The following is a 21,318-nucleotide window of genomic DNA, read 5'->3' on the forward strand; positions in this document are numbered from 1 at the left end:
TTATTAAGCATTTAGGCATTGAAGACACAAGTTTTTTAAGTTTAAAAAATGGAATTGTCCCCCATTAATCCATTATGCAGGTCTTCAGCTGCACAATTGTATGGGGTCTTTGTTGTCCTATTGCGCGCTTCAAATGCACCACACATTCTCAATTGGAGATGGTTAGACCAGCAGGCCAATCTAGCATCCGCACTCTCTGCTTATTCGGCCAGTATGTGGTTTGAAGTTGTCCTGCTGAAAATGCTGGGACGTCCTTGGAAAAAAACGGTGCTGGATGGCAGTATATGCTGCTCCAAAGTTTGTACATATCTGTCTGCATTAATGGTGCCCACACACATATCTGCATTTTACCCATGCCATGGGCACTGACACACCCCTGGCCCATATAGACACTGGCTTTGGACCTGATGCTAATAACAGCTTGGATGGTCCTTTTCCTCTTTGGCCCGGATAACAAGACGGCTGTTTTTTTTTTTTTTCAAAAACGATTTGAAATGTGGACTCATCGAACCAAAATACACAGTTCCACTGTTCTACTTTCCTTCTAAGATGAGACAGACCAGAGAAGTTGGCAGCGCTTCTGGACCATGTATGGCTTCTGCTTTGCATAGTAAAGTCTTAACTTGCATCCGTGGATCCAGCAGTGAATGGTGTTGACTAACAAAGGTTTACTAAAGTAATCCCAAGGCCATGTTTATGAAATCCATTACAGATGAATGATGTTTTTTAAGACAGTGATGTCTGAGGGATCAGAGATCATGTGCATTCAGAAGTGGTTTTGGTCTTGCACTTTGTTTATATTAAGAAAGTGCTGGATTACTTGCTGAATAATCTGTTGGCAAATTGACAAGTCTTGATTGATTTTTGCTCTTGAAGGACAAGGCTGTTGGAGGCTCCCTATATGCTATGACAAGATTGACTCACCTGATTAGCATCTCCTGTTTCACATTGCCTTGTTATTTTAACTCATCAAATTCATGCCCCTGTCTCAACTTTTTTGGATTGTTTTGCAGTCATCTGATTTGAAATTAATGTACATAAAATAAAATAAAATTAAATAAAATTAAATAAAATTAAATAAAATAAAAAAACGTAATTGAACAAGGAAAATGTCATTCACAAGGAAAATGTTTATATAATATAATATAATGTTTAGTTGTGGTGCTTTCAATATAGCAAAGGGTGAATATAATTTACAAATCACTCCTTTTTGTTTTTATTAGCATTTTTTGTACTGTCCCAACTTTTTCCAGAATTGGCGTTGTACATATAAATAGATAGACAAAAAAAGCCATTGAATGGCACAGAACTGTTCCCTGTTTAACACTTACTTCAGTTGTATGTGACATCACAAGTAATTTGAGACATCATTAGAGAAGCTCCCTCCCTTTCAGGGTTTTTTTTCCTTCCATGTGCTTCCCACCCTTGGTCTTGCCTTTCTCCTTCAGTGGATCCACACTGTCCTTTCTCTCTTTCTCTCTTGGGCTCTATTTAAACCTTAAAACTGTGATGAAAAAGCAACACCTCGGCTAAGAAAACCTTTCAGAAAATGCTTCACCAGTGCAGCCTTTGAGAAAACACCATTTGACTTTTAAAAGGGTGAGAGTGGCTTTTATTCTGAGATCTGTATGTTGCTTGAGCAAATGGACTATACAATCAGACTACTGCTCTTGACAGGAAAGGCTTAAAAGCTTAGGACATTTTTTCCCCCTTGAGTATACGTTCTATAAAAGTTTCACTTGCTCTTTCACATGCATATTGCTTGCTCTATTATTTCAGTTAATTGCACTTCAGGGGATATTTTAACATTTTAAAAGATTAGTTTGTTTTAATGAGATTTTTTTCTTTTCTTTTCTAATAAACCATGAAGTGTGGTGCAGTTATTGCCTAAATTTAACTAAAGTTAAGAGCATGTATGAGGTGCAAAGTGATTTTTTTTTTATACTCCCTTGACATGACGTTATGCGGGTATCATATATCTGATTGCAGGACTCGAATAAACTCTGCCCAGATATAAAAGGCCACTGGTTAATTTGGCATTGCTCAGACAAGGGATAAAGTATTGGTCAAACAGAGAGCAAAATATGTTCTCTTGTGTCTTTTACTGTATCTTGAGATGTTCTCTTTTGACTGTGAGTAGTGTACTGTACAACCACACAAAAAGTTATGCTTTCTTTGTGACGTTTTTGGTTGGAATTCATTTCCATGCATGGAATGTTTCTGGAAAAAATGTTCTGGCATGAAAAGGTAAACTCCCACAGCTATGTAAGCTAATGATCTTAATTAACATGTAAGTTAAGAAAGAACTGTCAACATACTATATATCATGCAGTATGCTAACCTTTTATCACCTCCTAAATGTGTCCCACAAAATAGGATTTTCTCAGAAAATTAAGTGACGATGACTCGATGGTTTTCTGATATTTATTTATTTCTTTGACTTTTTAAAACTAGGACTATGCAGAACTGAAAAGTTCTCTCCCAGATTTTTGTTACGCAACATGTAATGGTACACCTCAATGCATAGAGAAAATTAGGTCAGCATATGTTAAAAGTGTTAGGATCCAGCTTTATGGGATAAAGAATTTAAAAGTGCAGCAAGGGTGTGTGATGAATTGTCACATTCTGTGGTTATTAATAAAGCGTTTGGGAAAAGGGCCGTCAAATCTTGTAGAACTCTGTAACCTCAGTTAGATTTTCACTGGCTTGGTGAAAATGTGCAAACCTTTGAAAGTAAGATGTGGCATTGGTGGAATGGTTAAGTGCCGGTTTGTGAATGGAGAGTGAGATCAGGAGATGAGAACGGTAAGGATTATCACCTGGCAATAATTGTCTCTAACAGCTGTTTATCATTCCAGTGAGAGTGGAGATGGGCTTTAAATGTGAGCCAGACGCCAGTCAGAGGGGGAGAGTTAAGAGATCTGAGTTGGAGAAAGACTGTATTATTTGATGTCCACTGAAAAGTGTTTTTTCTGAGTGTGACTGCTGAAAAGTGTAAATATTGAGTTTAAAGGAAATAAAAAGATACCGTCTGAGTTGGATTCGCTGTTTCCCGCTTCCTCCTTTTCTGTGAACATTTGTTACACTGGTGCCAAAACCAGGAATTCAGGGAGGAAGAATGCTGCCATGGATCCCTCACCTCTGTAGGATGTCGTCAAGACCTTCGCCAGCATCCACCAGACACAGCATCAGACCCTCCTCAAGCTGCGAACCGAATAGGAGCAGCGATTCATTGCGCTCCTCCAGACCCAATATATATATATAATAAACATATATAATTAAACTAAACTACACTCTCCACTAGGGCTGGGATAAACGATTATTTTTTAAACGATTAATCTAGCGATTATTTTTTCGATGCATCGATTAATCTAACGATTCATTTTTCCAGTCCGATTCGATTTCGATTCGATTATCTCCCCCATTAATTGACTAATAGCAATTTATACATGTTGATTTACATATCTGCATGAAAAAAACGTGAATTCCTTAACATTGCAATATATGTTTATTGCTCTTAAAATTCCAAAATAAAAGACTATACAAGTGCAAAGTAATGCATTCTTAGTCAGAGGTAACATTCAATAAAACCTTGAGGCCTTGAAAACACATCAAACAGGCCTAGCTTACTGAAAAAAAGTGCATCTTGTAATTTCAGATTAAAATAACCACATCTTGATGTCTAGCAGTCAATAAAAAAAATAAAAAAGGTCACCCAGCCACCCTTTCTTAGAGCTACTGAAAGAATACAGTAACTATTGTAAACTTGGGGGCTTTAAGCTAATACAGAAAGTTATTTTCCAACAAAAAATAAATAATAAAAATAAACATTCAGAATTCAACATTTATGTTGAACATAGGCCTAGCTTACTGAAAAAAAGCATCTTCATTCACATGCAAATAACAACTTACACTCTGACACTTTCCTTTCACCTTAAGAATAGTGTGTGTGTGTGTGTGTGTGTGTGTGTGCGTGCGCGCCGGGTGGCGCCTCTTCAGGTGCTGGTGCATTGCCGTGGTGCTAGAATGGAAGGCCATCTCCATTTTGCAAAGACGACATATCACTGAATTGTTTCCTTTTAAATTAAAGAATTCCCATACTTTAGAGGAACGAGTGCGTGCCGCCTTGCACTTCTGATAGTCTGAGGAGCCACTCGTGTTGCTACTACTCTCCGGCGCCGCCATCTTTGTTTTGGGTCTGACGAATCGATTCGCATATTTTGGGCCTACGTATTTTTTGCGTCGACGTCATCGTCCCAGCCCTACTCTCCACATCTCCTCCCCGAGAGTCCCCCCAAAAAACTAAATAATTGATCAAGTCACTACTTTTATGTCACGTACACTATGCAAACTGTACGAATTATTGGGCATTAAATCTATTCAGACAAGTGTGTACCACCCGCAAATGGACGGCTTGGTTGAACGGTTTCGTAAGTTTGTGCATGAAGATGCTCGGAATTGGGATAAGTGGCTTGACTCCCTGTTATTCGCAGTGCGAGAGGTCCCGTTAGCCTCCACGGGGTTCTCCCCATTTGAATTATTGTAAGCCTCCTGGGCTCTTAGGTGTTGTGAGGGAAAATTGGAAGTAGGGCAAAAACCTTGAAACAGAAAAAATGAAATTCAATAAACTCTTGACCTGAGAGCAACACACTGGGTCAGCTATCACAGGAGAATTTGCTACAGGCTCAAGAATGTCAGACCTGGCTGTATAACAGGGGAGCTCAGCTATAGTAATTTACACCGGGAGATAAAGTCCTTGTATAAATTGCTCTAAATTGCCCTTTGAGGTCACACGGCGAGTCTGGGAAGTCTATTATGAGGAAAAACGCACGGATGGAGCGGAGCACGTAAGATTTACCACCTCAACCGTGGAGGGAGGTGATCCACATGGCTTGACGATAGTGGTACCTGATAGGGAGGAGCTCAGGGCAGAGGTGAACTTAAAAGCCAATCGCGAGACTTGAGGAGACCACCTCTCAGTGTCGCAAATCATGAACATGGCTCGGTTGCAAAGAGAATTCTCAGACGTGTTCTCACCCCTACCCGGTCATACGAACCTCATGAAATACCATATCGAAACAACCCCAGGGGTAGTGGTACGCAGTCGTCCCTACCGATTACCCAAGCACAAAAAAAAAGTATTTTGAGAATGATTAGAGGCCATTCTAGATATGGGGGTAATGGAAGAATCCCACAGTGACTGGGCCAGCCCAGTGGTTCTGGTTCCATAGAGCAACGGCTCGGTGTGTTTCTGTATGGATTATAGAAAGGTCAATGTGGTGTCTAAATTTGACGCATATCCAATGCCTCGTATTGATGAACTGCTTGATCGGTTGGGTGCAAATGACCGCCGACCGATCTCACTAAAAAGGGAGCCCCAGATCCGGTCCATTGGTCAGAGCCATGCCAAAAGGCTTTTATGCAAGTGGAAGCTGCACTTTGTGGTGGGCTGTTGTTACATGCTCCTGATTTTTCTCTCCTTTTTGTTGTACAGACAGACGCGTCTGACAGGGAGGGGGTGGGGAGCCGTGTTGTCCCAGGTGGAGGGGGAGGAGCCGGAAGCTTTCGATGAGAGAGGTAATGTACAGCACTATTGAGAAGGAGTGTCTGGCCATCAAATGGGCTGTTCTTACCCATCAATACTACACCCTGGGACGGGTTTCACCCTCTATTCGGAACACGCCCGCTCCAGTGGCTCCATCACATGAAGGATACTAATGCAGCGATCACCCATTGGTATCTGGCTCTTCAGTCTTTTATGTTCGAGGTGGTCCACAGACCGGGGGCACAGATGGCTGTTGCAGACTTTCTCTCCAGAAATGGGGGGTGGGGTGGGGGGTGGCAGGCCATATGGCTCACCGATGGGGGTATGTGGTGGGGGTGTGGTCAAGCGCCGGTTTGTGAATAGAGAGCGAGATCAGGAGATGAGAATGGTAAGGATCATCACCTGACAATGATTGTCTCTAAAAGCTGTTTGTCATTGTAGTGAGAGTGGAGACATGGTTTAAAAGTGAGCCAGACGCCAGTCAGAGGGGGAGAGTTATGAGACTTCATTTGGAGAAAGACTGTATTGCTTTATGTCCTCTGAAAAGCGTAGTTTCTGAGTGTGACCGCTGAAAAGCAGGGATTTATTGAGTTTAAAGGAAATAAAAAGATACCGTTTGAGTTGGATTCGCCGTCACCCGGTTTCTCTTTTTCTGTGAACATTTGTTACATAAGGATTTCTAAAAATTCATTAGTAAAGTTAAATGAGAGCGAGAGTGAGACATTGTTCAGAGATATTTAAACTTTAAACAACATTTATACCTAATGTTGTTTAAAGCTGCAGCTAAAGGGCCATCATTTTTAACTGCTGTTTATTTAGAAGGTGAATTTGTAAACAAAGACTAACATCTTCATATACTGTTTCATTTTGTGGAGTTTGTGTGGTTTGGAGCATAAAATGCAATAATACTTACCAGTTAAGCTTTTGCAAGCATATTTACTTAAGGTGAAGCACATCCTGTCATTTCTGAAGCACACAAAGTTCTGTGCTTTATGACAGCTAGTATCAAAAACACATACAACTATGAATAATCCCACCATATGTGTCGACATGCCACTGTTATCAGAGGAAAATTAGAGGAAATCATTATCAGGTGGAAAACAAAAAGGAATGTGTCTAGTTTTCTGGCAGGGTACTCAAGACACAAAAGTTGTGACCTACACAATTGACTAGACTCAAAGTGGGTTCCTTGGCTGGTTCAAACGGATGTCCTGGTCATATTGAATGTACACTGCAACAACTGGGGAAATGAGCCTGCAGAGAGTTCAGTGAAAGATAGTCAATGCATTGTGTGATCTACAACAATGACCAGACCTGGCTTGTTACTTTGGCTTCTGCTGTTTCAAAATGGGGCACTTCAAAGTAAATTCAGTAATTTATGGACAATGGAGTCTTTTTTGGTGCTTTTATATTAGAAACTCTTACTATGAGTTTGCTCGAGCCTGAATATTGGCACACAGATGTATAAGGCCCCTGAGCTGAAGGGATCATATTGTCCCCATAGGTAATATTCTGTAAAGTCAAGTATGGGCAAGTACACTGTAGAGCACTGTAATACAGCTCTAGCCAAGGCCTTAAAAATGGATAGCAATAGTGTGAGATGTTGACATATATTGAGAGAGGTAACGTCTATAGAGAATGAGAGAGGAAAGACAGGAAGTGGACAAATGGAATAGAGGAATGTGAGTAGAATGGAGGCAGAGAGTTGTTTGGCTCTGAAAGTCTTGGTGGGTGAGGAAAGTATAGATAGATGGTGGGAGATTTTTGCTACCACCCAGCTGCCACAAAACAGCAATGATGCATGTCTGCCAACCAGCCAATGCTTTTCAACGAAGTATTTGGGATAATGTTTGCAGTATTGTTGCAATGTTAATTTTAGTATTACAAATGTAATTAAAGGTATTTAGTCATTTATTGTCTACTCTTTGTAGTGCTTTATTGATAGTCATGAGAATGGTATAAAGATCTTATGAAATAGCTTGAAGAGTCAGTTTTCTTTCCTGCTGAAACAGTAAATTGAGGCAGAACATATCGAAGGGCTCATTCCCCTTTTAAAAAATGGGCAGTAGCCTTTAGTTTATGACCCAGCCATGAACATGATTTGCTAGTCGGTTACAGATGGTATTCAGTGCAACAGTCTGGCTCCAGAAAAATAATCCTACTAATTTCTTCCATAGACTAATTGATTTTCAATGCTAAGTTATAAACATTTTAAGACAGACCTACCATTAGCTCCGAGGCTGTTCAGAGATGGAACATGCTTCTATTGAAGCCAACCGTCTGTGTTATTTCAACTTTGTTTAAATATCGTCTTTAATAGCAGAACAACTACATTACCCATGGCGCAGCAGACAGCTTCACCAATCAGAGAACTGCATCCAACAAAGCCAGCAAAATAAGCCCGGAGGCGGCTCACTCCCATGACACACTCTAAAAGATGCAAACGAGTCATTCTCCCTGCACTCTCGAACTACTCATACAGTATATTGGTGTTTAATGGAATATTTAGCAATAAATGTAAACATTATTGATTCTATACTTATAACCAACAACCTAAATCAATAGTTTTATATATTTCCATAGTTTTATATTCGATAACATCATTTGAAATTCTTTATGGGATTGTAGTCCGTGCCCTCATGAAAGACAGTAAGTAGGAAGAAAGAAATGGGAAAAAATTTCCGGAACCCAGATGGCTGAAACAGTGGGAGGGCACTGTGGTGCTCTATTTGGGGAAGGACACATGGAGGGACATTCTGGAGAGAATTTAATTGAACAAAAATCTGTGTAGTGCAAGATGAGTCATCAATATTATTGGTCCATTTTTCTGTATTATTGGACCATTTCAAATTTTGAAATTTTTATGGAGTGGTGGTGGTGTAGTGGCTAAAGCACAGGGCTGTTAATCAGAAGGTCACAGGTTCTAAACCCATGGCCACCACCATTGTGTCCTTGAACAAGGCACTTAACTCCAGGTTGCTCTGGGTGATTGTCCCTGTAATAATTGCACTGTAAGTTGCTTTGGATAAAAGCATCTGCCAAATGCATAAATGTAAATGTTATGGAAGAGAAAGACTGGAAATTTTTAAATGCATATGTTTCTGGTTCAAGTTAGAAGTACACTAGCATGTCGATGACTTCAAATCTAATACACATAGACCAAAAGCCACAAAACTCCAATGTTGATTCCAAGTTTTAATCCTTGGGAGCAAGTAAACAGTTAAAAAGTAATGAATGTCACAGCACACCTCAGCACTGTCTCTTTCCTGCCCTCCCCCACTTCTTCACTCTCTCTCTCTCTCTCTCTCTCTCTCTCTCTCTGTGTCTTTGAGCCCCCCTCTCAGTGTCCCTGCTACCCGCCCTGAATGTTTTAACTGAGTGTTAAGAAGGTTAAACAAATAACTCACTGACTACCTCATAGTAAAGCTGAATGGTGGTCTGGGCCAAATAACTTGTAACATTTAGAAATCAAATCCAGAGAATGTGGCATTACAAAACAGTCATCTAGTGCTGCGCTAAGGTAAGCTGCCCCAGGTAACAGCCGATCTGGTCATACTAGTATTTCAGTATAGATCAGGCAGTTAAAGGGAGTGGTGTTGAGTAGTACAAGGTGGTCTTGCAGCAGAGAGGTTAAAATCTCTTACTCCTCTTCACTGTAGGCAAACTGCCTTCAGGGTGATATTCCTGGCAAATAAACGAGTGTGACAAATGCAGCTGACACATGTGCGATTTACAGTGGATTTTTCCATGAGAGCAGGGGAGGTTTACGGTGTTCATTTAGTAACTCTTTGTTTCAAATACTATGTGTTCTGTAGAAATGTGCAAGTTAGAATCAATTCCATGTCTTTCATGTCAATGGTGTGTGAGGAGTGATAGAGTAATGTAGAGTTGAGTTTTTAACAAATTTCCCCACTTGGAATGTTGTCCAGTTAGTTCAACAATAGTATACACATGACTCCAATGACTCACCATGTCACCAGCATTGTGGTATGACATATTGCTTCAGTAGCTCATGTAATCCTCTTTGGTTAAACTTGTGGTTAGTGTTATTTTATACAGTAACTATATAGATTCTCATAAGGTGAAGCTACATCAAGTCATCAGTGCTGTTCACTGAATAATGCATTTATTGTTTAAGATGTTATTATAACGATACATTTATTATATTATTTATCAGTACTATTTCTGTGAAACCATCAGTGTCATAAATTAACTTTTTTTTTTATTAAAGGACAATATAAATCTATTCTTCTGGAATTGATTTACAATGACATTTATTTTTAAATTCATAGGGACCTAACCATATAACAACACACAGCATGACATCGATTTGTATCTCATACTGCAGTTGAATAACTAATAAAGGAATTCACTACATGGGCATGTTTTTTTTTTTTTTTTTTTTTTGCTCCTACATTTAAAATATTGGCAGCACTTTACAATAAGGTTCCATTCATTAACATTAGTTAATGCATAAAGCATATATTAATCTTTGTAAATGTTAGTTAATAAAAATGTAATTGTTCATTGTTCATGTTAGTTTATAGTGCATTAACTAATGTTAACATATACAAATTTTGATTTTAAAAATGTACTAGTATATGTTGAAATTAGCATTAACTTAGATTAATAAATGCAGTAAAAGTATTGTTCATTGTTAGTTAATGTTAACTCATGTTGTTAACTAATGTTAACAAATGAAATAAAAACTTAAATATTTTGAAATATCTTGGGCATTTGTTTCACTTTCTGTGACATTATTGTCCTTGTTATTTTCTGATGTTGGTTTGGGGGTCATTGATCAAAAAAGTGGTCTGAGGTGTTAAAAATGAGAAATTTTTTAAAAATCAAGTTTTAAACATGCAATTCGATTTCTTAGAAATGTAATCTTTGTACCCAACTTGGTTTCATTTATTTTTGAAAAACATGTATAACATTTTCTACAAAAAGTGATTTAATAACTTTTGAAATCTAATGTGGTGTAACCATCAAGTAAAATGTATTAAAGTACTTTCCTTGCACCTTGAATACATGAGCATGTACACAACTTAATCATTAATTTCTATAATATTTTCAAACATATACATTTTTTTTTTTTTTTTTACAAATGCATTTTTTAGTCAAGAATATCAAGATGATTCGTCATAGTTAGACCAAATGATCTGAACAAAATGTAAAAATCTCAAAATATTGTTCATTCTGAACTCAGAAAGAGGTGCATTAAAGTTACTGTTTTGTGTGAATTGCATTTTTATTTTTTTAGATAGCTAGACAATGACCATTCAGCCTGATGACTCAGACACTTTAATTAATTTTACCATGCGCTGTGGAACCAGGCCACAGTACAAAAGGTCAACATCACAGGTTGGCAGCTGGATACTACTCTTGGAAACTGTGTTTCCGTCAATCCATTAATCAGATGAAGCTAATAAGTGCCACAGAACTTTAGCAGAATTGTGTAGCTTCTGTTTAAAAAGTATTTGGGTAATTAAGTCACACATTCAAAAATGAATGTCTTTGCATCACATAACAAAAAATTATAATTGTAAAAAATATAGCACAAGCACACCTTTCGAGCTAAACATTTGAGAAAAAAAGTGTAGATTTTGTTAGGTTTCAAATGATAGAACAATAGATACATTGTTCAAAATTAAGACAAAAGTAACACTGATAAACTGCGGTTACTCTACCAGGACACCTGTGAGAACTTTAGGGGATCTGATTTCATATATTCACTAAAAATCATATTGGCCCCAGTTGGTGAAAAGTTTTGCAAAAACGGCCAAGAATAGTAAAGTTATTTCTGGGAAAAGCTAGCATAATTTGTTTGCAGATGGGACTTGGTTTAATATTTTGGATAGTTTGATTTTTAAGTGTTCAAAGGTGCCCAAATAGAGTCATTGTGTGTGCTATTTGCCTGGGGCAAAGTAGTTTTAGATTCATGATTTATTAGTATTTATTTTTGTCACACTTTTAATACTGTCAAATCCTATTTATCTTAGCTAATTATACTCTCCATTTTAAGATGCACTCAGAATATTCACTGAGCTACTTGAAGTCTCAGTTACTCCAGAGTTTAACATGGTAGCATGTATACTGTATATTATATTTAAACTTGGGAACTTTTTTTATTTTATAAAGGTATTGCTATTGCAAGATTACTTTGCTGCATGTGAGGACAGACCAACGTAAATCACCACATGCTGGCAGTATGTTATTACAACAAATCTTATCAAGCATTTGGGTCACACCAGTGTACAAGGTTTTGCTCAGAAAGCAGTTTGGGAAATACAGCTCGCTGGAAAGTTTCCAAACCTCCTTGAAGCCTGAGCCACGTATTCAGAGTTGTGGCTGGATGTGACTACATTTCATATCCAACAGTGATTCCCCTTGTTACTTTATTACACAATGTTTCACAGGTCCTTATAAACACTCAAATGTCATATTTGGTTACATTCTCCTCATAGAACCACCTCGGCTTAAAGAGGGGATATTTTTTCCCATTTACAGTGTCATACATGTTTGATACACTGTGAGATAATTCACATACATGCATGAAAAACATTCTTAGTAAAGTTGTTTGAGTCACATACTGTTATGTTTATGAGTATGCAGCAATATTCCTGGCATATGGAATTGGTCTCACCAATTTTGACAAATGATCAGTACAACAGAGCAGTTATCAGACCACCACTGAGTTAATGAATAACACAAGTGTTGTAAGTGTTGGCCAGACTGATGTCAGATATAATGACGAAGAACAGACGTTCATTTCAATCAATACTCTGCAAACTATAAGTACTATAGCCAAAATCCCACCCTCTACACACCCCACATACCCACCCCATCTACATTCATACAGAATGCAACAAGGTAGCTTCTTTCCTATGGCAGTTTCGACTGCTCTTTTTACCCAAGTTTCAGTCTCTATAATAATGTATACGTCAGTGTAAGAGTTGCATAATGACTACAAATAGCACATGAGGTTTTTAAGTCAAACATCAGCAGGTCACAGTTCCAAAGCTCTTCATTCAGCAATGAATTTGTGAACATAGAGAGCAGTATGTTGTAGCAGAATAATGATTTGCCTGGAAGTGTGTTTGAGATGAGCACACATAAGTGCTTAAACATTGTTTTATAGAACCATGCTCTCTCCTGTTCATTTTTAATGTTAATTACACACTTTGAAATAGTAAAAGTGTTCATAGAGTGATGCAAAGTTCCAACATACAGGAATAGACTCGCACAGGAGTCTTGAACTTTTCCCCCCCTTGCCCCTCTCGGAGCCAATCATATTATAGGTAGTGGGAAATGGACACCTGGACCTTATGTTTTCTGGACCATCAGCTACATCTTGACAGCTCTCACGGGTTCTCATCGGATTGCTTCCAGAAAATAACGGAAAAATAATCTAAATAGAAAAAGAATGAGGACAGGGTCAAAGACTGCATTCAACAGACTTCGTAGAATATTTCATCCCTAAAAAGGAGTTATTTACTTCTGTAGTATTGTAGACAAAAACACTACTTTTATTGTTTTGGTATTTATTTTTCTGTCTTGCAGATCTACATTAGAGAAAACCCTACACACTTAAACAAGACAACATTTTCCAACTGCTCATACGAGAGAGAGAGAGAGAGAAAAATAAAGACACAATGGAACTTCAGAAACTAGCAAACGGTCACCATCAAGACTTTCAACATCTTGAAGAAGGGTATGAATTTTTTATTAGTATTTTCTTAATCCCATTATGAACTTTTTAAATTGTGTGAAAACAATGGTTTGTCATTTTCAATCAGAATCAGTAGGCTTAGCATTATTGGGCTGATAATTGCTGCATGTAAGTTCTGTGACATTATATAAACAAGCTGTTTTTTTGTTTTCTGTTACCAAGAGAGTCACCTGAACGAGAGGAGTTTTTACCACACAAGAGTGATGGAGGAAAACCTCCCCAGTTTACAGATGTGAGTGCAGAAAGATCCAAGATCTACAGTATTTCAACTTAAATTCATTAAAAAAAAATCTGGTCTCTCTTGTAATTCTCATCAAATTGTTTAAATTTCTGTGGCATTTTTACTCTTACTTAGCCTCACATTTCTTCTCTGTCTTCTGTTTATTGTAGTTTGAAGGAAAGACCTCATTTGGGATGTCTGTCTTCAACCTTAGCAATGCCATCATGGGTAGTGGGATTCTAGGACTGTCCTATGCCATGTCCAACACTGGTATCATCCTCTTTTTGTGAGTAACCCAGAATGCTTAAAAAAAAAAAAAAAAAAAAAAGTATGTGTGAATGTATGTACATATGTGTTATATGTTATTATTATCTAAGTCTTGCTGCTGTTTTTTGTATTGTTTTTGAATTGTTGTGCACTTGAAGCTCCTGTCACCGAGACAAATTCCTTGTATGTGTAAGCATACTTGGCAATAAAACTGATACTGATTCTGATTACACGATTCACTGAATTCAGTAGCTGGAATCTGAATGGGTCTTAGAAGTAAGTCTTGGAATTGTTGAACACAGTTCACAGATTCCTCCACCACTGTGGTAAGCTTTTGTAGGTGTTTGTGGGTCTGGAGTACTAGGGCATTGATATAGCAGATTATAACTCTTGAGACTCTGCTCTATACAAATTTTGTAACGTTTTTTTGTAACAATGAGTACTTCAAGGGTTTAGTTTAAATACATTTGCAGATTTCACTGAATAATAATCATAATAATAAAAAAAGATCAAGATAATCAAATCAAAATTGGCATAACATGGATCTAAGATCCAAAATAAGAAAAAAAGCAAATAGGAACAAAAGGAAAAGAATATAGAAAAGGGTATTATAAGCAGGTGACACTGATCACTGAATGATGCCAAATGGATATTCCATTTTAAATACATCTATGTCATGCTGTCAAATACCCTCAGTTTAAAAAATAAATATAAAATTCTAATTATGTCTGAACATTTTGTATATTCTAACTGTTACCAGTCAAGCATGTTATTATCTTACTAGTAGTGCTGTCAGCTGTTAAAAAATGTAATCGTGATTAATCACATAATTTTTTGTAGTTAATCACGATAAATCGCAGATTTTGAAAGTGCTGAAATTTGACACTATATATATATATATATATATATATATATATATATATATATATATATATATATATACTTCTTTTCCAGTCAAAATTAATTTATTTCCATCTTAGGAAATAAGAAATAATAGTTATTTAACATTTTCCAAACAAAGCCATCCGCAGCAGGCTAAAAAGAAAGAAATGCACTAGTACTAATTCTAATAACATTAAAAATTTGGGAGAATTTAATTCCGTTAAACTGTCATCCTCCACAATATTCATTTGCCAGTAGACTGTGGCAATCTGCTTTGTTACAGCAATCATGAAGCCGTGTTAGAGATTCGCGTCAGGCGCTTTGAACTTGCTAAAGTGCTTGCAGACAAAAACGTCTCATTCTGCGTTTTGGTGATAGTTAAGATTTTGTGTGCTTCTGTGAGAATTAAAATGCGCCTTACATAGGCTGAAAAATACTTGATTTCTATTAAGAGCTAAGATCTTTTTTATCACTGACAGCGCAGCACTAGTGTGTTACGACCAAGGTTCTCTAAAAGACGGTGTGACCCATGGAATATCTTGTGTTCTGATGAGTGCGTCAGTTTAATGACTCCAGGCGGACACATTACAAAGGTTCCGCCCTTCAAACCACTGTTTATGCTGGGGTATAAGATTTTTTATTAATCGCATGCGTTAACGCATTAATTCTGACAGCTATACTTACTAGAGATACTAGTGAAGATACGCAAGGTCCTTGAATAATACATTAGTTTAAAAAATAACTAATCCTTTCTAGGTTCCTTGTTCTAGCCCTAGACAACACAAAAACAGTTATGTTTTTCATTGCTGCCTTTAAAGGTGCACTCAGTAATTTTTCCCCAAATTTAAAAAGTTTTACTTCTAAAGAAATTAATATTAATTTAGAAATATATGTTAAAAATCATGACCACTCATGTGAGATGAAGAGTCACATGACCACATGACCAGCTTAATTTTAGTAACTGCCCTGTCGGACATTTTCATTAATTAATTCAAAATTATTTCTGGCTTACTAGGCATAGTACATTTCTACAGTGGTATTGGTAACTGAAAACGAATGTGCTTGAATGATGTAGCATCCAGGCCACTAGGTGTCAGTGAAAGCCATACTTCAACATACTTCAAAAAGTGCACCTTTAATGTCCAAAATCAGTTAAAGTTTAGTGCCCAGTAAAGATTAAATTCAAGAAATTTCTGGCCAACCAACATTGATCAATCTTTGGTCATAACAGCTGTAGCATAAAAGGAGGATCCTGATATTCTTTGATCATTTGATTACAAAACTGAAATTAAGATGTCTTGTGCTTAATTTTCAATGAAATTATCAACTACGAAGAGCAGTTACATCAGACACATCTTCATTTATCTGCTTGTTTCATGTCATAAGACATTATCTTGTTAAGTTGTGAACTGTACTTCATGTTAAAAGGATTGTGTTTTCTGCTTACTTTCCACAGGATCTTGTTGACCAGCATTGCTGTCCTGTCATCATACTCTGTCCATCTTCTACTGAGGAGTGCTGGGGTTGTGGGTAAGACTCCTTTAAGTTCTTCAAGACTCCATGAATCAAAATGGCAGTTTTGTGACTTTTAGTCCATGTGTATTAGTTCTGAGGATATTTATATGCTAGTGTACACCTAAAAGTTGACTTTCAAGTTTTAGCAAATAAACACATTTATAATGTACAGTCTCTCTCTTTTGAGAAAACCATTAAATTATGTAATGTTGCAGTTCCTAATTAAGATCCAGACCAACTGGCAAGTTACTCCTTTTTATTTACTCACTAAAGCAACATTAAATGTTTTACATACATAAAGTTTTGACTTGCATTTGGATGCTTTTGAATGTTAATTTTGGACCCTCTCCCCAAACACACACAGATGTTGGTGAGGCTATCCTTATTAGGACTCTCCATAGACATAATGATTTTTATACTGTACGAACTATAGATTCTATCCCCAAACCCTACCCCTAAACGTAACCCTCACAAAAAAACTTTCTGCATGTTTACATTTTCAAAAAAAACAAAGTATGCTATTTGAATTATGGTGACATTAGAAATGTCCTCATAAACCACATTTATAGCATAATAACCTTGTAAATACGTTTGTATCCTAAAAAAAAAAAGTCCTTGTAAACACACACACAGAAGCATACAGAATTTCAAATCTTTATGCTGCACTATTTCCGATGCACAAGCATGGACACAAAACTGCATTATCCTCTAATCGTGAAAAAGGGTGAAAGAGAATAAACCCACAGTCTTAGTTAAGGCTGGGCAATATATATATATATATATACACACTCACCTAAAGGATTATTAGGAACACCTGTTCAATTTCTCATTAATGCAATTAGCTAATCAACCAATCACAAGGCAGTTGCTTCAATGCATTTAGGGGTGTGGTCCTGGTCAAGACAATCTCCTGAACTCCAAACTGAATGTCAGAATGGGACAGAAATGTGATTTAAGCAATTTTGAGCGTGGCATGGTTGTTGGTGCCAGACGGGCCGGTCTGAGTATTTCACAATCTGCTCAGTTACTGGGATTTTCACGCAAAACCATTTCTAGGGTTTACAAAGAATGGTGTGAAAAGGGAAAAACATCCAGTATGCGGCAGTCCTGTGGGCGAAAATGCCTTGTTGATGCTAGAGGTCAGAGGAGAATGGGCCGACTGATTCAAGCTGATAGAAGAGCAACTTTGACTGAAATAACCACTCGTCACAACGGAGGTATGCAGCAAAGCATTTGTGAAGCCACAACACGCACAACCTTGAGGCGGATGGGCTACAACAGCAGAAGACCCCACCGGGTACCACTCATCTCCACTACAAATAGGAAAAAGAGGCTACAATTTGCAAGAGCTCACCAAAATTGGACAGTTGAAGACTGGAAAAATGTTGCCTGGTCTGATGAGTCTCGATTTCTGTTGAGACATTCAGATGGTAGAGTCAGAATTTGGCGTAAACAGAATGAGAACATGGATCCATCATGCCTTGTTACCACTGTGCAGGCTGGTGGTGGTGGTGTAATGGTGTGGGGGATGTTTTCTTGGCACAATTTAGGCCCCTTAGTGCCAATTGGGCATTGTTTAAATGTCACGGCCTACCTGAGCATTGTTTCTGACCATGTCCATCCCTTTATGGCCACCATGTACCCATCCTCTGATGGCTACTTCCAGCAGGATAATGCACCATGTCACAAAGCTCGAATCATTTCTAATTGGTTTCTTGAACATGACAATGAGTTCACTGTATGATTCACCAGATCTCAACCCAATAGAGCATCTTTGGGATGTGGTGGAACGGGAGCTTCTTGCCCTGGATGTGCATCCCACAAATCTCCATCAACTGCAAGATGCTATCCTATCAATATGGGCCAACATTTCTAAAGAATGCTTTCAGCACCTTGTTGAATCAGTGCCACGTAGAATTAAGGCAGTTCTGAAGGCGAAAGGGGGTCAAACACAGTATTAGTATGGTGTTCCTAATAATCCTTTAGGTGAGTGTATATATATATATATATATACTTTAATCACTAACCTGTGATGTTTTCTGAACAGGTATTCGTGCTTATGAACAACTTGGTAAACGAGCATTTGGACACCCAGGGAAAATATTGGCAGCTGTTGTCATAACCATGCATAACATTGGTGGTGAGTTGACAATTGGTCAATTCTGATGTAATTTCAAAACTATAACAAGACATATTGTAGTATTAGCTGTTTCAAGAGCACTGTAGGCTTGTTGTTACTTTAAGAAGCTATTTCTTACTGATCTGACACTTTAAATTTCTTTTGTATTTTTTACAGAGTTTTAAGACTGTAACAGGTCTATTTACACTGATTACAGGTTCCATTAGCATGACATAATCTCTTTCTAGTAGGTCCGAAGGTACCATAAATATAATCAGACTTTGATAGTATATACTGTATATACACTCTTAGAAATAAAGTTTCTTTATCGGCATGTATGGTTCCATCAAGAACCTTCAGGGAACCTTCGCAATGCAAAGTTTCTTAAAAAATGTCTCTTATGACACCACTGTGAAAACCCCTTTTTGGAACCTTTATTTTAAAGAGTGGTAGTATTATAAAGCCCTTTTAAAACAGTAAGTAATGTGGTTTCATGAGGAGTGGTGTATGGTTACGTTCTTGACCTCTCATGGAATGTAAGCAGGGCAATGTTATATAATTTTCCCACTCAGTTCATGTTACAATACTTTTATTGTCCTGCCAGAGGTATTGCAATGTATGAGATGCTTTTGCCACCGTAAAAATAGATCCGCACAGATGGCGGTGTTGTCGAGGCTTACCTTAGGCTATAGGTCACATAAATACATGTATGTTGCATATTACACCATAATGTCTGATACATTGTTGTATTGCATATGTTTCTCTAATGCATATTAAACACTGGTTAGTCAACTACAGCTCATTAAAGTTAGTTAATTAGAAGGGAGAGGTCTAATGTATCTGTCTTTCTGTTCCTTTCAGCTATGTCTAGCTACCTCTTCATTGTGAAGTATGAATTACCTTTGGTTATTCAGGCTTTCCTTGGACTTCAGCACAGCAGTGGGTAAGAAAGATAACCATCTGCTTTGTCTCGTGTTCACCTAATTACACTAATTAAATCTACCCAAGAATCAGTTATATTCTGGGTCATTCAAGTTAACTAGTTCAAAACCGTTGTGAGCATTACTGACTCCTTGGTGCTATTGGCTGAAATTCCCACTGTAACTTTAAACCAATAGACTGAAAGGATTGTAGTGTCATTGTTTATTTGATCCTGGACATTATCCAGAACTCCTACTGTTTAAATGCACATAAACATCTATTTTAGAGCCAATCCTTGCAGAGTTTGAGTTGGCTAAATATTCACTAATTCATTCTGGGCTTTTTTTTTTTTTTGAGTGAGTGGTTCCTGAATGGCAACTATCTGATTGTCATTGTGTCTGTTTGCATCATCTTTCCACTTGCCCTGATGAGACAGCTTGGTAAGTGTACTGCTGATTGTAATCATATTCCAACTTCTTCTATTAGCTTGTCCCATTACCACTATTCATAAAATTCTCCTCTCACTCACAGCAAGTTTAAATAGAGGCAAATGCCTTGTAAAAGGAAACACACTCTAATCTGCTAGGTTCACACTCATATTTAAAGGGATAATTCACCCCAAAATAAATATTCTCTCATCATTTACTCACCGTCATGCAATCCTAGAAGTTTATGTCTTTCTTTCTTCTGCTGAACAAAAACGAAGATTTTTAGAATAATATCTCTGCTCTGTTGGTCCTAACAATACAAGTGAAAGAGTGCCAACATTTTCAAGCTCCAAAATGACATTAAGGCAGCATTAAAGTAATCCATCAGACTCCAGTGGTTACATCTATATCTTCAGAATTTATATGATAAATGTGGGTGTGAAACAGATCAATATTTAAGTCCTTTTTACCATAAATCTCCACTTTCAATTTCACATACTTCTTCTTTTGTTTTTGGTGATTCACATTATTTGTGCATATCGCCACCTACTGGGTAGGGAGAAGAATTTATGAGAAGGAAATAGCTGCAGGCAGAGCCCCAAAAAGTGGCGGGATCTCATAACCTAACTCTTTCCCTAACCGTGTGTGGATGTGATGCTCCCTTTTGGAGTTGGCACAACCATCTTTTGGAGTAACCACACACTCTTTTGGAGATCCCGCCCCCTTTTGGAGATCTCTGGGCTGTAGCTATACGTACTTGGAATTTATTGTATAAAAGGACTTAAATATTGATCTGTTTCTCACCCACACCTATTATATCACTTCTGAATACATGGATGTAACCACTGGAGTCTTATGGATTACTTTTATACTGCTTTTATGGGAATTTTGGAGCTTCAAAATTTTGGTCAACATTCACTTGCATTGTAAGGACCTACATAGCTGAAAAAAAAAACCCACATCTGGGATGGCATGAGGGTGAGTAAATGATGATATATCCCTTTAAGGGATAGTTCACACAAAAATGACAATTCTGCTATGATTTAGACACCTCACATTGATCCAAACCCATATGACTTTTTATAAAACACAAAAGGAGATGTTAGGCAATGACAGCCTCAGTCACCATTTACTTTCATTGTAAGGAATAAAGATGCAATGAAAGTGAATGGTGACTGAGGCTAACATTTTGCCTAATATATCATTTTATGTTCCACAGAAGACAGAAAGTAAAATGGGTTTGGAACAACATGAGGGTGAGTAAAAGACAACAGAATTTTCATTTCTGATTGAATTATCAATGTACATAAAGAATCAATTGTTTTTTTCTATGATTCCTGAGCCCAGGTTGGTTTAGTTGTTTATACATTATATTACATCTATTGAGAGCACTGATTTGTAACCCTAAACAAATGTAAACATAATGTACAGTGAGCTGGTGTTGTAATAATGTCTGTTGTTTGTTGCAGGGTACCTGGGCTACACAAGTGGCTTCTCTCTGACATGTATGGTTTTCTTCCTGATCTCAGTAAGTGATGTTGGAGGTATACAATATGCTGACCTAATGCTGCGATATGTCTGCATATTCAATCAATATAGATAATGTGCATTTTGATGTAAAATATTTGAAACATAGCTATAACCATTATTGACCAAAAACACTGAAACATTATAAGAGCAATGAAGTTT

General features: G+C 37.4%; 1 protein-coding gene across 2 annotated transcripts in view; it reads left to right on the top strand.

Moving 5' to 3' along the window:
- The first annotated feature begins 1,438 nt into the window (after positions 1 to 1,438).
- LOC127621028 (sodium-coupled neutral amino acid transporter 3-like) overlaps positions 1,439 to 21,318 on the top strand; it is a 31,316-nt gene continuing 11,436 nt past the window's right edge. The window contains exons 1-9 of one of the 2 annotated variants that reach the window (XM_052094444.1): positions 1,439 to 1,599; positions 13,109 to 13,259; positions 13,440 to 13,509; positions 13,668 to 13,783; positions 16,103 to 16,176; positions 18,209 to 18,301; positions 19,142 to 19,223; positions 19,559 to 19,641; positions 21,099 to 21,157. In XM_052094444.1, coding sequence (XP_051950404.1) covers positions 13,201 to 13,259; positions 13,440 to 13,509; positions 13,668 to 13,783; positions 16,103 to 16,176; positions 18,209 to 18,301; positions 19,142 to 19,223; positions 19,559 to 19,641; positions 21,099 to 21,157 — 636 coding nt within the window. In that variant the 5' untranslated portion in view covers positions 1,439 to 1,599; positions 13,109 to 13,200. Of the gene's footprint in view, positions 1,600 to 5,490; positions 5,578 to 13,108; positions 13,260 to 13,439; positions 13,510 to 13,667; positions 13,784 to 16,102; positions 16,177 to 18,208; positions 18,302 to 19,141; positions 19,224 to 19,558; positions 19,642 to 21,098; positions 21,158 to 21,318 lie in introns of those variants that run through there. The other variant, XM_052094445.1, reaches the window with a different exon arrangement.

Source organism: Xyrauchen texanus, chromosome 27, assembly GCF_025860055.1.
Source record: "Xyrauchen texanus isolate HMW12.3.18 chromosome 27, RBS_HiC_50CHRs, whole genome shotgun sequence".
In the NCBI taxonomy this organism is placed as follows: domain Eukaryota; kingdom Metazoa; phylum Chordata; class Actinopteri; order Cypriniformes; family Catostomidae; genus Xyrauchen; species Xyrauchen texanus.